Here is a 19,316-nt window from a genome sequence, read left to right as displayed (position 1 = left end):
GCTTCAAGTACTTAATTAATGCATGTAAATATGCCAGAGAGTCAGAAGTAAATTTCACTTGTCTGTTGGATGTCTAATATTTACAAGTAAAAAATGAGTATAGCCTAGATTTACTTAATATACTAAAGTTTTCATTTTTACAAAATTATTCTTAGCAAAATATACATGATTGTTCCTGTTTTATTTACTTTGACATAAAATCATTTTTTACAGTGCATATGTACATATAAATATGTATACTGTATATACACTACCAGTCAAAAGTTTGGAATACTTCAGGTTTTTTTTTTTTTTTTTTTTTGTTAAAAAGAGTTGCGCTGCTTCATATTTTTGTGAAAACCATAATACACTATCATTCAATAGTTTGGGGTATGTAAGATTAAAAAATTTATAATTAATAGTTCTATTCAACAAGGATGCATTAAATTGATCAAAAGTGACAATAAAGACATTTATTACATCTTGACATTTATAATTTCAATGAAATGCTGTTCTTTTGAACTTTCTATTCCTGGGGGGAATTTAACAGTTTCCACAAAAAAATATCAAGCTGTAAAATGTTTTCAACATTGATAATAATCAGAAATGTTTCTTGAGCATCAAATCATCATATTAGAATGACTTCTGAAGGATCATGTGACACTAAAGATAATGATGCGGAAAATTCAGCTTTGATCACAGGAATTAAATACATTTCAAAATATATTCACATAGAAAACAGCTATTTTAAATTGTAATAATATTTCACAATATTGCTGTTTTTACCGTGTTTTGGATCAAGTAAATGAAGCCTTGGTGAATATAAGAGACTTTACAACATAAAATTTGGTTTAGATTATGGTCCAATTCTCAATATGAACTAATTATTAACTACGACTTTTGCCTCAATAAACTCCTAATTACTGCTTATGAATAGTTAGTAAGGTAGTTAGGTAGGATTACAAGGTTAGTTCACCAAAAAATGAAATTTCTGTCATTAATTACTCTCCCTCATGTCGTTCCAAACCCGTAAGAACCATCGTTCATCTTCGGAACACAAATTAAGATATTTTTTTATGAAATCCGAGAGGTTTCTGATCCTCAGATTGACTGAAACGTTTTTAACGTTATTACTGCGTCAGCATCACACACACGTGTCGTGGTGATCACGTGACCAGCATCGGCCAATAATGGGCCGGCGTTCTGATGTAGAACCTGGAAGTGCTGCTCTGTGTTTATTACGTCAAATGCATAGGAGAATGACACTGATGAGAAGAAATTGTTGAATAAAGTTGTTATTTTTGCGCACAAAGTATTCATGTCGCTTCATAACATTAAGGTTGAGCCACTGTAGTCACATGGACTATTTTAACGATGTCTTTACTACCTTTCTGGGCCTTGAAAGTGTTAAAAAAAAACGGGTCAGAAAGCTCTCGGATTTCATCAAAAATATCTTCATTTGTGTTCCGAAGATAAACGAAGGTATTACGGGTTTGGAACGACATGAGGGTGAGTTCTAACAGTAATGACATGAATTCATTTTTTTTGGTGAACTAACCCTTTAAAGGTACACTGTGTAGGAATTTCTCCCATCTAGCGGAGAAACTGTATTTTGCATTCAAACGAATAGTGCTCTCTAGCGCCTCGCTTTTTCAAATGCGTGTTGCAACTTACGGCAGCCGTTATGTACCAAGAAGCCATGACAACATGTCTTCCGATATCACTTCATCGAGTTTTCTTTCGGGGGATGAGGTTTCTCTGGTCACGTTTCCTTTTAAATAAAATGTTTTGCTTTTTTGTCGACGAGGATTCCTTCTCCTGTGGCTCGGCATAAATATGATCCGGCATTATGAAGTACCGTGCAGTGCAGACTTTCAAATTTGCCGGGGCAGTGACAAGCGCCTCTCACTGATCTCCTTGTCCGCTTCAGCCAAGCGTGCCGCACAAGCCCTGAAAAGTGAAGCCAAAACGTCTCGATCGCCCCCCCGGTGACTGGTCCTAGTATAGGTCATAAGCCCCGCCTCCCCGTGTTATTCAACGGGACGTGAGACCAACTAAACTATTTAATTACACTTCAAATATATTTTTTCCGAAGGTGGTTTCTGTCATTTGCTGTAGTTTTTATCACACTGATGTAAATTCAAGTGTTTGTTTTTAAAATAAGTTTGTTTTTAGTTAGTTACGTGATGCGGTGGTGTAACGTCATGATTGACAGCTGTGATTGACAGGTTCTCTGAGCGAAGTAGTCACTGAAGCACCAACAGACTTTTTTTCAGGATCTTCGGAGGACTGAGGAGATTGGAGCTTTAAATTTAATATCTAAATTTCTATAATTAATTATTTCACACCAAGAGTGAGGGCGGGGCCTTGATTTCGCGGCTTTACTTCCTGCTCACTACTGCGCAGGTCTGGTCCCGAGATCGCTACTGCGCAGACTCAAGCCACAAGATGTCAGCGCCATATCAGGACACTGGCGGCTTCACTTCTCACCAATGGAAGAGAGCGAAGGGGCGTCGTCCATCTTTTTTTACAGTCTATGGTTTCAGCTGGTTTCAGTCACGTGACGCTGGCTCTGAAAGAAAGTGCGATGTGGAAACGCGTTGAGGTTGGCTAGTGCTTTTTGTCCCTCTCTGCTATTATAGTTTTTCAAAATGGCGGACGACATGGAAGCCTCCTTGGACTTACCCGTCCAATGTAAATAAAGATAAGAAATTCTTCGCTTACGAGCATAAGTCAGATCATTGGCAGAGGTCATTTTACACCAATGATGACATAGTTATGGATAAAGACATTGATTTTAGCTAATAAAATACTTTAAAAAAATGACAGTGTACCTTTAAGGGATGTAGAATAAGGTCATGCAGAATAAGGCATTAATATGTGCTTTATAAGTAGTAATAAACAGCCAATATCCTATAATATGCATGCTAAATAAGCAACTAGTTAACAGTGAGAATTGGACCCTAAACTAAAGTGTTTTAAAATTTTAAATTTTAATTGACTGGTGGTTTAGATCATTATTGAGATGCTTGTCGTAACGTTGAAGTCAGAGAGATAACAGGAGAGAGAGAGAGAGAGAGAGAGAGAGAGAGAGAGAGAGAGAGAGAGAGAGAGAGAGAGAGAGCAGCTGTTGTCTGTCCCGCCTCTGGGGGGTCTCTCACCAATCAGCACAACTCACCATGAATCAATTATCACCAGAGGAAGGGGGCGGAAAACACTGTTGCCCTGTTTACGGTATAAACATCACACACACACACACACACACACACACACACACACACACACACACACACACACACACACACACACACGCGCACACACACACACACACAACATTAACTGTGTTCAACAGCAAGACTTTATAAGAATGTTTAAGGGGGTCTATTAAGTTTACTAAAGTTATACATAATTAGGTTGATAACAATTTTTAAAAAACTCATATATCTTAAGTATTAAAGTGTTTGCATCATCCTGCAGTGTTTGTGCTCCAGAGTGAACATAAAAATCATGTGTTGTTGAGGAGGTGAAATGTTACTTTACTAAGTGATCTATTTTCACCTGCTGGACCAGAAAACAGGTGAAAACACACATTAAAGGAGGAACCGGAGTCAGTGGGTGTTTCACATGTTTCACGCTTCAGGAAATCTAGTGTTCAAGCTTTCATAGCGTTCGCAACTTCAGTAGCACACGCTTTTCTTTTCCACAAGAGTTCAAAAGTGGCTGAATTAGATCTTTGACCGAAAACATTCCTGATTTAGTTTCACAAACTGTTAAAAATCTTAATTTTTTGTTTATTGTAGCTTTGAGCTTTTCTGCTGTTCATTTAAAGTCTTGTGCTGAAACATAAGAACTTAATTACAAATACTCTTAATTAACATGAGCTCATGAAACACTATAAATAAGATAATCAGAAAACCCTTTTTTAAACAGTAAAATAGCTTTAGCTTGCGTCACACTAGGCCTACTGATTTTTTTTCAGTAAAAATATGTAAGCTAAGCATCCTTAAAACCAGATCCTCAGATATTGATTTTGTGTTGTCAGAGAATTAGTCTCAATATCTCTTGAACTTATTTGATTTAGAACATTTTACGCTTAAGACAATAAAAAAAATCTCATTATTACCACTGTTCTTCTCCTGTTATACTTAAATACTTAATCAATGCAGTTTCTGTTTGCACTACATTAACTTTTGCACTTGCAGGCAATCATCTACTGTTTCTCCTCCACAACCAGAGCATCTTCTGTATAAATTATTTCTTATTTGCACTGACTGGTCTACCGCTTCACAAATTATATAATATAATAAATCTAATCTAATCTAATATAAAAACAAAATGACCAGCGGATCAAGAAAAACAAACTTCAAAACACACATTCTCTGTAAGTGTCGTATCATCTTACGCAGCTTTTTGTATCTCAAATCTTTGTTTTAAGGATGTTTTCATATTTCTGCTAAAAACAGCACAGAAATAGTTTTAAAGGATTTTAGTTTTAAAGTCTTAAAGTTTAAGTGTTTTATTATATCTGAAAATCAAATATCTCATCTAGACAATCTCACGGCCTCTTTTAAAGAGTGAAACGCATGAAGTGTGACTGTGTGTGTGTGTGTGTGTGTGTGGGGGCGTGTGTGACAGGTGGGTGTTCAGCAGGAGGGGCCGGTCAGGGTCACCCCCATCTGGGGAACGCACACACACACACACACACACACACACACACACACACACACACACACACACACACACACACACACTATCCAAACGCAAAGCAGAAGTCATCAGCCTGCTGAAGAGAGAGCGAGAGGGAGGGTGTTTTGTAGTTAATAATGTTTTGTGAGATGGTCAAATTGAGTTGTGTGGGCCGAGCTGGAGGGCTTTTATACAAGAACAGCTTGAGTAAGATAAACGACCCTCATTCACACACACACACACACACACAGTCACATAACAATACCACACGGAAACATTGCGAGGATCATCTTAAAAAGTTGAGCAATGTGTGTGAGATGTTTCATAATTACATTTGCACACGTCTAATAATCAAAGTTGTGCTGCAGACGTGTGTGTGTTTCAGGCTGTTTTCACTCTGGGTTTGATTGCTTCATCCTCACTAGACCTCGACTTCACACACAGCTCTGTTTTCACATGTGCCTTTGAGTCCAAACCGAGTGCATCTGCATCAGCAATGTGAGTTTCACTAAAACTCTGTGTTGCACCAGATGCGAAGAACTGCAAGTTGCTCTTCAAAGATGTATTCGAAAGCAAGCGGCGATGAGATGCATTATTGTGTGTGGCGTGCAAAGATGTAAACTGTGTTATTAATATAGCGGTTCACTTTTAGGCAAGTTAGGTCAGATTTGGTTTCATACCAATTCAGACTGAGCACCACAACCTGTAATAAAAGTTTGGCATAGTTAGGATAGTAAAAATCTAAGTTATGATAGCACGATAAAATAAAGTAAAATAAAATAAACAATCATAAACAGGATATAAAAAATTTAATAAAAAGTCAGGATAGCAAAATAAAATTCACATAATAGCAAAATAAAATAGACTTTTCACATTTAAAAGGGTAAACACTTCCTGTATTTTTAGTTACTTCCTATATATTATGTCACTTTGTGTTTTAAAGGCCGAGTAAATGATGAGTTCTATGAGATTTAATTACATATAGAATCACGTCCAGCTTTATTGCTGATCATTTCATGCCTCATTCTAATGAAACACACACAATGTGACCAGGAGGCCCGTCCGCGCGCGCGCGTGTGTGTGTGTGTGTGTGTGTGTGTGTGTGTGTGTGTGTGTGTGTGTGTGTGTGTGTGTGTGTGTGTGTGTGTGTGTGTGTGACGAGAAGAAAGAGAGAGAGAGAGAGAGAGAGAGAGAGAGTGTGTGTGTGTGTGTGTGTGTGTGTGTGCGTGCTATGAGTGCGTGTGTGCGTACGTGCATGTGTGTGTGTGTGTGAGAGAGAGAGAGAGAGAGAGAGAGAGAGAGAGAGAGTGAGTGTGTGTGTGTGTGTGTGTGTGTGTGTGTGTGAGAGAGAGAGAGAGAGAGAGAGTGTGTGTGTGTGTGTGTGTGTGTGTGTGTGTGTGTGTGTGTGTGTGTGTGTGTGTGTGTGTGTGTGTGTGTGTCTGTCTGCGTGTGAGTGTGCGTGTGAGTGTGCGTGTGTGTGTGTGTGTGTGCGTGCTATGAGTGCGTGTGTGCGTACGTGCATGTGTGTGTGTGTGTGAGAGAGAGAGAGAGAGAGAGAGAGAGAGAGAGTGTGTGTGTGTGTGTGTGTGTGTGTGTGTGTGTGTGTGAGAGAGAGAGAGAGAGAGAGAGTGTGTGTGTGTGTGTGTGTGTGTGTGTGTGTGTGTGTGTGTGTGTGTGTGTGTGTGTGTGTGTGTGTGTGTCTGTCTGCGTGTGAGTGTGCGTGTGAGTGTGCGTGTGTGTGTGTGAGAGAGTGAGTCAGTGAGTTAGTTAGTGTGTGAGTGTGTGTGTGTGTTTGTGTGTGTGTGTCTGCGTGTGAGTGTGAGTGTGCGTGTGAGTGTGTGTGTGTGTGTGTGTGAGAGTGAGTCAGTGAGTTAGTGTGTGTGAGTGTGTGTGTGTGTGTGTGTGAGAGAGTGAGTGAGTGAGTGAGTGAGTGAGTGAGTGAGTGAGTGAGTGAGTGAGTGATTGTGTGTGTGTCTGTCTGTGTGTGAGTGTGCGTGTGTGTGTGTGTGCGAGAGTGAGTGAGTGAGTGAGTGAGTGAGTGAGTGAGTGAGTGAGTCAGTGAGTGAGTGAGTGAGTGAGTGAGTGAGTGAGTGAGTGAGTGATTGTGTGTGTGTCTGTCTGTGTGTGAGTGTGCGTGTGTGTGTGTGTGTGTGCGAGAGAGAGTGAGTGAGTGAGTGAGTGAGTGAGTCAGTGTGTGTGAGTGTGTGATTGTGTGTGTGTCTGTCTGTGTGTGTGTGTGTGTGTGTGTGTGTGTGTGTGTGTGTGTGTGTGTGTGTGTGTGAGAGAGAGAGAGTGAGTGAGTGAGTGAGTGAGTGAGTGAGTCAGTGAGTCAGTGTGTGTGAGTGTGTGATTGTGTGTGTGTGTGTCTGTCTGTGTGTGAGTGTGTGTGTGAGTGTGTGTGTGAGTGTGCGTGAGTGTGTGTGTGTGTGTGTGTGTGTGTGTGTGTCTCTGCCCCGGGGCCGGGCAGGTGGGCAGTGCTGCTTGACTGGTTGGCTGGTGTTGAGGGCAGACAGTCTCGGGTCTGAGGCCCAGCAGGCCGTGGGAAGCAGGGGGCTCGAGTAGGAGCTCTGCCAGGCCCGGGTGCAGCGAGGCTGGTGGCAGCTGCCGGCGACTCCCCCTCCTTCCCTCCCTCGTGCGCGGACCCCCGCAGGCAGCCCACAGGAGGGGTGAGGAGGTTAACAGCCAACCGTGACACACACAGGATAATCGGCTTTCATTAAGTGACCTACGCTCCACACACACGGAGACAGAACACACTACATAAACCACACACACACAGGAAACACTCAAGAAACACACTGCGTTCAGAATACTGTACACTGACTGCACACTATCTCATGTTATTGTTAATGAATAGTATGCAGTGTACAGTATGCTAGTATTGCTAAATTAAATGTAGCAAACTATCTTGAAATGTTTAGCATACTGCATATTATTTATTGAAAATAGAATGTGAAACATTTTAAAGAATAGTATGCTCTCATTTAGCATTTAGCTTATCTTCATTCAAATTTAATTATGTAGCATACTATACATTGAAAAAGTGATCATTGCACACGGCATACTATTTCACATTCTATTTTTAATAAATAGTATGCAGTATGTAATGAATGATCAATTAATAGTATACTACATCATTTAACTTAGCAAGTGGTGTCCAGTTATGATGTTAGAAATAAATATGATTTGTTTTGCCCTTTTAGTACATTTTTGTGTAATATAATATTGTTTTATTCATTATTACAGTATTTCTGTTTATCTTTTATGCATGTTATGACCAGTTTTACATTTACATTTGAAATGTTTAGCATTGCACGCTACATACTATTTCATAAACAGTATGCGATGATAAATATTTCAGTTTGCCTTTTTAGTTCGTTTTTTTGTGTGATGATGATGATGAGACGATGAAATTTTAAATTGTGGTTTATATTCCAGATTATAAACTTGTTTAATAAAGGTGTTCATTAGTATTCACTCGTATTCGTTTTTTCCAGTCTCAGCATCTTATGACAGTCCTGTGAGCAACAATAGGAGCTTGTCATCGTCCACTGAAACATCTTCACAAAGATTATCCTCTTCTAAGCATTTCTCCCCTGATTATCTTCATTAGCCGTGCATTCCTCCTCAAACGCATGCATGCATACTCTCTTCTCTTCTCCTTTGTTCTGTTCATTTTTTCTTTCTGTTCAGCGCTGCACAAACCAGTCGAGCGCTCAACCATCACAGACCAGATGCCTGTCCTCCGTCGCTCCACATCCATCCGTCTGTATTCTGTCTGCCTCTCGTTTCTCAGATCAGTGCTAAAGCCCTCAAGGTGTCGGAAGCAATGTGAAGTCAATCACTGTCTTTAAAAACACCGGGTGTTGTGTTTCATCAGAATAACTGGTTCCTGATCGGCTCCGTTTGGAAATTCCTTGGGTTATTTCTCTGGATTTTTAATGCAAAAAATGATCAATAGGTCTTACCTCACATCAGACACACTCATGAAGCATGCAATTATAGTTGAAACGATTCCAGTTTGTCTTTTGCAGGAGGGATTAATGAAGAAGCAAACTCTGAAAATGACGTCCTTCCTCAAACTGATGGCCTTTAATTCCATTATTGACATGTATTCTTCACTAACATGCATGACACATTATATACTCGCAATATCACATGATCTGTCTGTAGAGAGAGAGAAAGAGAAGATTGAGACTGACAGAAATAGTTCTTTCTTCATTTGTACAAACTTTCGGAAAAGTGCATTTCAAAGATGAAAAGCTGCTAGAACAACAATCATTATAACAAGCCCTCAGTTGTGTTATATGAAAAGTTTCAAACTCAAAAGTGAATCAAACTCACACTGTTCAAAACCAATATGACTTTCTTTCTTTCCTGAAGTACAGTGATCAGACAATGTCAAAAAAAGAAAACAGGACACTATATGTGTGAGGAACAGGCAAATATAATAGTCTTTATTCACTGAGCACCCTTTAAATTTAATTTATGCATATATGCACATTCAAATTTATCATCAATGACACCAAATTCCATGTATTTTAATGCATTTCGGATGCAAATGGGCCTAAACTACAAAATTTAGTTCATAAACAATCCAATTCACGCAGTAAAATTATCTAAGGAAAGAAATAAAAACCTTTTTCGGGCTCATCACATGATTCAAGGATTTCCAGTTTTTACAAGCTCGAATCTATCAGAAACATCAGTCATGTCTGTCTCAACAGCTGTGCGCAGACATATTAATACATTTTAAAAAGCCCTCTGGTGTTTCAATCAACTGTCTGATCCATGCATCATAATTTCGCCCTAATACAAATCTGAATGCTGGAAATAAATCCATATTTGGAAACGTTCATTTCAGAGAAACAATGAAATCTGTGGGAGATGAATATATCGGATGGTTATAGAGATTTACACAGCCTGAGGACGAGTCCTGTGCGAGGATATGCAGACTGTGATGGGAAATTTGGGATTGTTATTTGTGTGTATTTATTTACCTATGCAGGCTATACTGTCCCTGAATTTACTGTCAAACTGACTTGTTTTGCACAGTGCATAGTTTGGAGAAAGCATAAATACAGCAACCCCAAAAGCACCTGAAAAAAAAGTATAAAAATGAATGATATCATTGCATTAGATGACATATCAAAGCGGCATTTAGTTTAAAGGTATAACTTTAAGTGGCCCTCTAGTGGTTAAAGATAAAACGTGCATGCATTTTGCGGAACAACATTGTTTTGGTTGTGCTTCAGCTTTGCATTACTGTGCAGATGAATATGCATTACTTTACAATGAACTCTGTTGGAATGTCAACCTTTCTCGCTCGTTGTGACAACTAACCAAACACGCGTCAAAGTAGCCGGTGTCATGACAAATCTGGTCGTCCCTTTGAAATCGATTCTCTATTATCAGTTAATGATTATGCTAGGTAGCCTACATATGAACAATATTCATTTAAAATATGTATAGGTTACTATAGTGCATAATAAAACAAATCGAACGTTTCTTTCTCTTGATAAATGTCATTTTATTAATTATATTATTAAGATAATAATAGCCGATGGCACGTGCAAATGCGTGTATAAACTAAACTATCAGGCTAATAGGGTATCTGTATGCTATGCTAGTACACAAGCTAACTAATACAGACATTAATGGTCATCATAACATAGTTAAAACAGCATTTATCATAGACTTTGTAGGAATTGTAATCAGGCGCTAAAGAGACTGCCTTTTTTGAGTAATTTGATGGGGTCCTTACACAGAGACCCGGTTTTGAGGAGGACCTGATTGGTCACCACATGGAGCAACTTTTCTCTATTTACGGATATGACGAGACCCGCATGGGTGAGTTAGAAACTTTCCCGCGAAAACCGTCCTGTCAGGTCTAAAATAGAAACACTTATAATAGGCTTGAATCAGGGTAAAGACAAAAACAAGTTTTAGAAGAAGTATTGGTGATGTATTGACTATTTAAATTGAGTTAACTTTGAACAAAAAAAGTTACATAGCGTACCTTTAAAGAAAGATGCACAGCAAAATAGTGTTGAAATTGCCAATAATCATTGCAACATGATGTGTGTGTGTGTGTGTGTGTGTGTGTGTGTGTGTGTGTGTGTGTGTGTGTGTGTGTGTGTGTGTGTGTGTGTGTGGCAGTTCATCAGGCAGTTTTAAGAGTCCTGAAACTGTGAGAGCACGTGCTTAACTCAAACCAGGGCTTTTAAAGTCCCTCCTCATGAACTTAGCTAATGTTGCACCACTGCATCATATCAAAGCATTGAATGTGACTTCTAATCGATGCTTTAGTCTCAGTGTGAGAGGAAACAGATGTTCACCAACACCAGCGAATTCACGGGCTATTACTTTACATTTAATAGGCTTTATTTAATATTTAATGGGGTGACAGAGGATGGGAATTATTAACGGGCCAAATGTCATTTGCGGTGTCAATTTGGCTTCAGGGCTGATGTGAGGATTTTCTCTCCTTTGGAGTTTTTCCAGTGTGGCCTTTAAACTCGTGTGATGTTCATATTGCCTCAGTCTGTCTGCGGTGCTTCAGCACAGATCATAATAAAAACATAGTAGGTGTTTTTAAATGCTCTATTACTTACCGGCGTCAATTCATATTCCTGCACCACTGCTTCTCTCAAAGTCTCTTATTTATTATTGAAAAGCACATACGACCCTTATATCACTTAATTCTACTTTGCTGCTTTATATCTCTGTTTCTCTGTGTTCTTCAGATGCGCGCGCGTGACAGGTCTCGCTCTGTGCTGAAGTTGGGAAATTGATAACGCGCCGGAGACGCGCAATAAAAACGACGCCCGCGGGCGCGACACCCGGATCCCCTATTATGCAAATACGGGGTAATTTTAAAGACAAATCGTTGGCTTTTATTCCCTTATATTTCTGTTTTATACGTCTCGGTTTCTCCGGAGAATAAAGCATTTAATGTGTCGAGCCCAATGATGGATCTGACCTTCAATCATTCCAGCGAAAGGATGGGGCTTTATTTGAAGAGAGGAAAACAAAACGCAACGATATTACTAAACTTTTATGCACACAAATTGTGAAAAATATCGGCAATGAAAATCTGAAAGTTAAGTTGAGGGCAGAATTAATAGCAGATCAAATGTACAGCTATACAAAAATACATAAAATGCAAATCGTAAAATGACATTTTGATATTTGACATTGACATCATTATATCTGTCTAGGTAGCCTAAATGTCTAGGTGTCCGACTATATGCAAAAAAGAAAGAAAAGGTCTCAAAATGTTATTATTTACAATTTTCTTAAAATTGGGAGTATTTCACATTGTTTTTAGTTTTTTTTTGTTGTTGTTTTTTTTTAACCCAATATTGGTTTACAAAAAAGTGTTCATATCAGAAAACCCATTGTCCTCTGAATCAAAGTCAATGTTGCGTGACAAACAAACAAAAACAAAAAAATGGTTAAATGGTTAAAAAGTTTTCAGAAATTGATGAATCTAACATGAATAAAAATATAAGACCATGGCACGTGTTTTAAATTATATTTAAGATTTCAATTTTTTTTATCACCCCATACATTCTTATTTGCCTTTGACTGTTGTTGACTGATATAGGCTAATATCATTTTTGTATTTGGACATAGGCTAATTTCACATTTTTGGCAATTTAAAATAATTTCATAAATAGATCAGCACAGATTAAGAACAGTATTAATAGTAAAACAACAAGTAAATGTTATCTATAATCATAATAAAAATGACATTTACTATGAGAGGGAGTTAATTACATTGTTGGAGCAATTAGAAAAACAGTAGCCTTCCTCAATCAATCGAGAGAGAGAGAGAGAGAGAGAGGTCCATTAGATGGTCCGAATTACAGTCACCAAAAACAATTATATGTGGGTGCATGGCCACAGATACATAGCGAATAATTGCTCGATAAATGTTTGACAAAAAGGAAACTGAAGGAGAAGCAAATGTCACATAATTATATGTTATTATCACGCGTCTAAGAGTAAACAGGCCAAATTTGTCGCCGCGTGCACATATGGCACGGAAACGCGCCAGAAGCACGTTAAGGGGAGTCAAGCGTTTCTGCCAGAAATGTCTGAATACATTCATGGGGTGGTTTTTAAAAAATCATTCATGTGTCAACGATAAACTAACAGCCGTCAAAAGCTCAGTGGCGGTGTCACATTTTTAGACACCGTGTCCATTTCACTGAAAACTGACACACTAATAATCTGGAAGAGCAAATTACGCGCATTCATATTTTGCTTCTGCTGCACCTCAGGTCACACATTCCATACTTGTTGATTTTGGGAGGTTATTAATGATAATGCTGATTTTACAAACAAATAAACTGGATGCTAAACTTTAAATCTAGTAAACATTATTTGCACGTGCCTAAAGCGACTGAAGTGAATTAGGGCCTATATAGCCGGTGTCAAATGCAACAGAAGTTCACATGAACACAATACAAGCATAAACGGTGTCAATTTAAAAGAGATGTTGATAGGAGTGCACAATTTATGACATCTAAATTGGATTGCGTTTTTTTTTTTTTTTTTTTTTTATCTCCTCCGAAATACAAATATCCATCCATGCATTCATCAATGCATTAAAATAATTACAGAGCAAACAACATTCACACTGAATTTAGAAAAAAAAAAATCACCAATAAAAAAGAAAGTAAGTCTTAGTCATTTGTTCTCGATGGTTAAAGAGCCAGTGCAGAGGGTTCCGGGGCCGATTATGTCCATTTCACCTGCTTCTAAACTGCATTACTGACTCAATCTTCACGGCTCTTTCATTGCGCGTGTCCTGCCCACAGCCTGCCCACGGCAAACACTCCATTTCCACGAATGTGGCCATCAATTTAAAAGGCTTTGCGCGCTCACACACACACACACACAAACAGCAGAGCGCAGCCAGTGCGCGCGCCGGTCCGGCACAGAACTTCTCATATTTGATGGATATTGTTTGGGTGACATTTAGGTAATAAAATCTAATTGGTCTGTTGCGAAATGTTGCGGGATAGTTTTACTGAATGAAATTACGCGCAGCTGAGAGCATTTGGTTCGGGGTTTGAACATTAATCAACGCATGACACAAATCAATGCTACATCCGAGCGGCGGGACTGTGTTCAGTGATGACGAACTCCGAGCTCGTGTTTAACAGAGACATTCTCCGATTTCCGCCGAGCGATCGATCGATAACGCAATGAATCCTTCACGTTTATCTCCGTGAATCCCTTCTGTAGAAAAACACTCACTTTTAACTGACAGGACAAGAGATTGCACGATTTGGCAATCATTTGCAATGTTTTCATTAACAGAATATAAGATTGGTTGTTTTGAGAATCCTCAAATGAATGTTTAGATTTTTTTTTAAACTGCAAAATTAAACCTGAACTTAACATTAACCTAAAGCTATTCTTTGCAAGCACTGTAATTTCCTTCTGAAAATACAAATCTAGGTGATTCATTTTGATTGCATCACTGCAAAGTAAATTCAAAGTTTGTGCGTAAAAATGTCCTAATGCAATTCCACATAATGAGAGACCTCTGTAAATAAATTAGCAGCAACATCTTTCAGCCTCAATAAATGCGCATTTCAGAAATTGGTGTGATGACATTATTGAATAGCATAATGAGGCTCTAGTGCACTTTTTTTTTTCGCGTTCCTAAATGTCAACCAATAGACAGAGATAATGACGGCTCGGTCCAGTCGACCAATGAAAACATGAGCTGAAGAGTTTGGCACGCGCGGCGGAGCGGAAACTCGACAGTTTGACGCGCGGCGCATCGGTGGCGAGACCTGTCAGAGTTCAAACGAGGAATTAGAGAAACGAGGACCGTCGTCGGAGACCATGGACAAGACTAAAACTAAATTACAATTATTTTCGCCGCACCTAACGTGATTTCGTTCGTTTTAATCCGCCACAATCTGCTGCGCAACTGGGAATTATGGAGCGCGCTGAGCTCAACGAGCCAAAGCCGCCATCCAAAGCTAACCAGGAACCCATCCGATTCGGGATCGATCAGATTCTGGGCTCTCTGGACCCGGAGAGCAGCCGTGGAAACACTGTGGATAACAGCCGCTTGGGAAGCCCAACCAGGGCGAGCGTTGCGCCTCATGTCTCCATACCCGTCTCTCTCTCCGGAGTCCCGGGCTCTCTGGAGGACTGCGGGCGGGTGTACGGGGTGAGCGGCTCTCTGGTGCCCAGTGGAGTGATTCGGGTCCCGGCACACAGACCTCTGGCTGCCGCGGTGCCGCCGGCGATGTTGAGCGCGGCACCGGCGCTGTGTTTCCCCTGGATGGACAATAACCGCAGGTTCCCTAAAGACAGACTGCCAGGTAAAAGACACACATCTCTGAGGCTGAGGATGCTGGGATTGATCCACACGCTTCACTGATCTCTCTGGTTGCTGGACCTGCGCAGTTGGTTTCAGGAAAATATTTCAGGAAAAAAGCTTTCCCCTCCAAAATTACAAGAAGCTTTTAACTATAAATCACTCTGAAAAATATATGACCTTGATTGCAATAATAACCACACTGTTTTTGTATTTTTTAATAATTATATCAACTGGTAGGCTACACAATAAATCAAATGTCAATTAAAACGATAATTAAAATAAATACGCATACAATTAGGCTATTTACATGCTATAAAATGCAGACTAATTTGTTTTCTTAAACGCACACATGCAAAAAAAATAATAAAGAGCAATAAACAAATATTCAAATTCATAACGCACAAATTGGTTTGATTGGTTGCTGTAATATGTTTATTGTTAATCCAGAATATTAATTGATTAGGCCCATAGTGTATTTAGGTTGTGTCAACATTTATTCAATTAAGTTAATAAACGAAAGCAGTTATAGTTCAAATATTTAAGGTTAAATACACACTTAAAAACTTTAAGCTGAAGTAAGTTTGATATCAGAGCACAACGGGGATAAAGGCTGTTTGACGGAAAACGTTGTTTCTGGACTTGAATAATAGAAATAATAATAATAATAATAATAATATAGGTGCAATAGTGCACTTTTAAGATGCACGATGTTTTGAGCCGATTAATAAACTTGAAGTAAACAATACGCACTTCAGAAATAGCTGCACTATTTTGTGTTTATAAACTATTGATTTAATCATTTTTAATAACCTTGAAAATGATAAACAGGTGTTTTGTTTCAAACGTAATAAGTTTCAGGGATTCCACGTTTCAATTTATTTTTACAAATGTATTAGTCAGTGCACGTGATGATCTCCATGATCGGGACCATATTGTGGTGCTCGTGCATGTGTACAAAACGCTGTTTTGGGAAATGTATCATCAAAGGTGCACACAAATCATCTTTCTCAATATTGATCCGTTAACTATCTATGTATAACGACCAAATTAGTCTACAGAGTCGACCAGATAATTTCAGAGAGCATTGGTTTTAATAATCGCCTACAATAATAATTGCATGATCAGAGTTTGTTTTCATCAGAATCTAAAGGAAAATAACATGATAAATAAATGACACTTTTCCCGCAGCTCTCATTCCGTTCACCGTGACCCGGCGGATCGGTCACCCGTATCAGAACCGAACTCCCCCGAAGCGGAAAAAGCCGCGCACGTCGTTCTCGCGCGTGCAGATCTGCGAGCTGGAGAAGCGCTTCCACAGGCAGAAGTACCTGGCGTCCGCGGAGCGCGCGTGCCTCGCCAAGAGCCTGAAGATGACGGACGCGCAGGTCAAGACCTGGTTCCAGAACCGCAGGACCAAGTGGAGGTGAGACTGGAGGAGAGCAGAGCCACACACAGCACGCTTTCAGCGGATCATTGTTTTAGTTGTTGGATCCTTGCTGGGAAATGTAGAAGTCCACCATGCGCAGACATTTAGACCCATTTAGAATTAAGATGTTACACCTTTTTTAATTTAGTTTAGATTTCAATAATTTTTTATTAGTATTCGATTATGATTAATCAGCCATCATTAAGAATAATTCATTGAAATATTAAAGGGAAATTCAGCGGGGTTTATTTCTTTTTTGACTTTTGTGGCACGTGCCATGTGAACAATAAAACAAATCATGGACTTGATTCGAAAGTTAAATAGAAATGCCGTTAGCACTTCATGGTAACACTTTATTTGACAGTGTCCTTGTTACATGTACTTACTTACTTACCATAGTAATAACAGTAAAATATGCATAATTACATGCAAGTAACCCTCAACCAAACCCTAATCCTATCCAATTGGTCAATCTTCAAATCAGCCAGGATGCAGGGGAGAAAAAAAGCGCATAGCAATGGAGTTAATAATAAAAAATTACCATAAATATTGCATAAATTTTACTTAGTACCCTAAAAGTCTAATTTAAAAAATATATAGGCCCTATGCTTACACTTTATTTTCCTAGTTATACATTTAAGTACCGAGCAATTATAATTAACTACATGTACTTACTATAGGGTTAGGGTTTGGTTTAGGGTTAGTTGCATGTAATTATGCATAATTTATAGTAATTACTACATGCGTTACCAAAAATATTATTGAACAAAATTATATATTGATTTTACTGGGGTGGAAAAAAATGACACTCTGACCCTAAAATGGCTAATTGTTACATCACATTAAATTCATATAGAATTGTATCCACTGTTTTAATGATTTGGATTTATATATATATATATATATATATATTGCATCTTCAAAATCTCCAGAAGGCAAACAGCTGAGGAAAGAGAGGCGGGACGTCAGCAAGCCAATCGGATGCTGCTTCAGCTTCAGGCCGACGCCCTCCAGAAGTCCATGAGCGAATCAGTGTCGTCGGATCCTCTGTGTGTTCATAACTCCTCCCTCTACGCCCTCCAGAACCTGCAGCCTTGGGCCCAAGAGAGAGCTGGGAAAACCACAACACTGGCTTAAAATCCCCCCGTGATCCCTCACGGTCCTGCACACTGAGAAGGGAAACATGATGAAACACTGCATCTGAAAAGTAGTCAGGCTTTCTGATCGGCTATTTTATAAGCGAGGAGCGTCCCACATAGTGAACTAATGATATCTGTGTGTGTTTGTAACGGACACCGACCAAACGCGTTCCCACGAAGATCCTGCGTTTGGGGAGGGAAAAAGGTGAAACATTCCCAGAAACTAACCAGCAATCATCCTGAATCACAGCTCTGTAAATATATGAACTGTTCAAAAACGATGTCTGTGAGAAAGTCTACAAAATATTGTACTGTACTGTAATTATTCTGTGCTGTTATGGTGACGATGCATTACCGGCATAATGTTAGTCGTTGTTGATGACGTGTTTCGACCCGGAAAAAGCAATGGTGTGTAAATATAACACTGAACAATCAGCATTATGCATCGAAAATTTTATTGTTAAACAGTTTATACATCATTTCAACAAGAGGATATTTAAGCTTCCCGTCTGTCTCCTCAATCTGTCTGTCTGATTGAGCGTCTGTCTGTCTCTCTGTCACCCGTCTCTCTCATGGGAGAATAACCGGCTCTGTTCTGCTTTATATAGACACTGCCGCTTCTAATCCCACTTTGCAGAGTATAAAATATACAATGAGTGTAATAAATCAAATATCATGCTGTATATTTTAAACTCATCACGCTGTACCGGCACAGTGATTGTTCAAAAACAACATCATATGATCAAAGAAATGATCAGAAATGATAATAATAATAAAAAAAGCATTACTAAGGTTATCCGAGAGTCTGCCAGGAATGTTTGTGACCGTGATGAACACAGGTTTAACTTTCTACACTTCCGTTTCCTGGCACAAGTGGATGTGTTCACATTTTTAAGAGCTTTTCAACAACTTTAAACTCAACATGAAATCTCCAATTGACCATATTTACTTTCTCTTTATATATATATATATATATATATATATATATATATATATTCTTATGCATTTATATTTATATATAAATATTATATATATACAGCATTTATTTAAAATAGAAATCTTGTGTAACTATACACTACTGTTCCAAAGTTTGGAGATTCAGTCATTTCTTTTTCTTTCTTTTTTTTTTGAAAGAAATTAATTCTTTTTTTCAGCAAGAATGTGTTCAATTTTTTTTTTTTTTTTTTTAGTGATAGTAAAGATTTATATTGTTAGAAAAGATTTCTTTTTTGAATAAATGTTGCTTTTTTATTTTTATTCATCAGTGAATCCAGAAAAAGTTATCCGAGGTAAAAAAAAAAAAAAATTAAGCAGTTTCCAACATTGATAATAAATCAATGATTTGTGAAGGATCATGTGACACTGAAGACTGGAGTAATGATGCTGAACATTCAGCTTTGATCACAGGAATAAATTACATTTTAAAGTATATTAAAATAGAAAACCATTAAAAAAAATTAATAATATTTAACAATAGTTTTCTTCGATCAAATAAATGCAGGCTTGATGAGTATAAGAGACTTCTTTTAAAAACATTAAAAATAATAATGTTTCCAAACTTTTGACCGGTACTGTGTATATAATGCCTGCTTTAAATCGGGTCCCACCAAGTAGTTTCAAAGCAGCTTTACAGTGATAATAGGAGATTAAAGTAACAGAGATCGTTTTGGCTTTACGGCAGCTCTAGAATAAAGTTATTGTTATTACAATATAAAGTTATTACAGCTAAAGT

At 38.5% G+C, this 19,316-nt stretch overlaps 2 protein-coding genes across 2 annotated transcripts in view; one reads left to right on the top strand and one right to left on the bottom strand.

Annotated features, from left to right (window-relative positions):
* Positions 1-14,450: 14,450 nt before the first annotated feature.
* On the top strand, positions 14,451-18,760 carry tlx3a (T cell leukemia homeobox 3a). Its single transcript, XM_082177150.1, has 3 exons — positions 14,451-15,020; positions 16,208-16,442; positions 17,378-18,760. Exons 1-3 carry the CDS (start codon positions 14,630-14,632, stop codon positions 17,580-17,582), a joined length of 831 nt encoding a protein of 276 aa, XP_082033276.1. The 5' UTR covers positions 14,451-14,629; the 3' UTR covers positions 17,583-18,760.
* Positions 16,694-19,316, bottom strand: part of kcnip1a (Kv channel interacting protein 1 a) — a 77,283-nt gene continuing 74,660 nt past the window's right edge. Inside the window, exon 8 of the mRNA XM_082177173.1 lies at positions 16,694-17,614. Coding sequence (XP_082033299.1) covers positions 17,600-17,614 — 15 coding nt within the window. The 3' untranslated portion in view covers positions 16,694-17,599. The remainder of the gene's footprint in view (positions 17,615-19,316) is intronic.

This window comes from Leuciscus leuciscus (assembly GCF_965113295.1).
Source record: "Leuciscus leuciscus genome assembly, chromosome: 8".
Taxonomy (NCBI): Eukaryota; Metazoa; Chordata; class Actinopteri; order Cypriniformes; family Leuciscidae; genus Leuciscus; species Leuciscus leuciscus.
The sequence above is the reverse complement of the archived record's forward strand: the minus strand, read 5'-3'. Positions and strand labels throughout refer to the sequence as shown.

What these genes read in the sequence shown, in the direction of transcription:
- tlx3a (XM_082177150.1), top strand. Translation starts at nt 14,630, where the DNA reads ATGGAGCGCGCTGAGCTCAACGAGCCAAAGCCGCCATCCAAAGCTAAC. An exon ending in CCCTAAAGACAGACTGCCAG is followed by an intron (nt 15,021 to 16,207) that starts GTAAAAGACACA and finishes CTTTTCCCGCAG; the next exon opens with CTCTCATTCCGTTCACCGTG. An exon ending in AACCGCAGGACCAAGTGGAG is followed by an intron (nt 16,443 to 17,377) that starts GTGAGACTGGAG and finishes CAAAATCTCCAG; the next exon opens with AAGGCAAACAGCTGAGGAAA.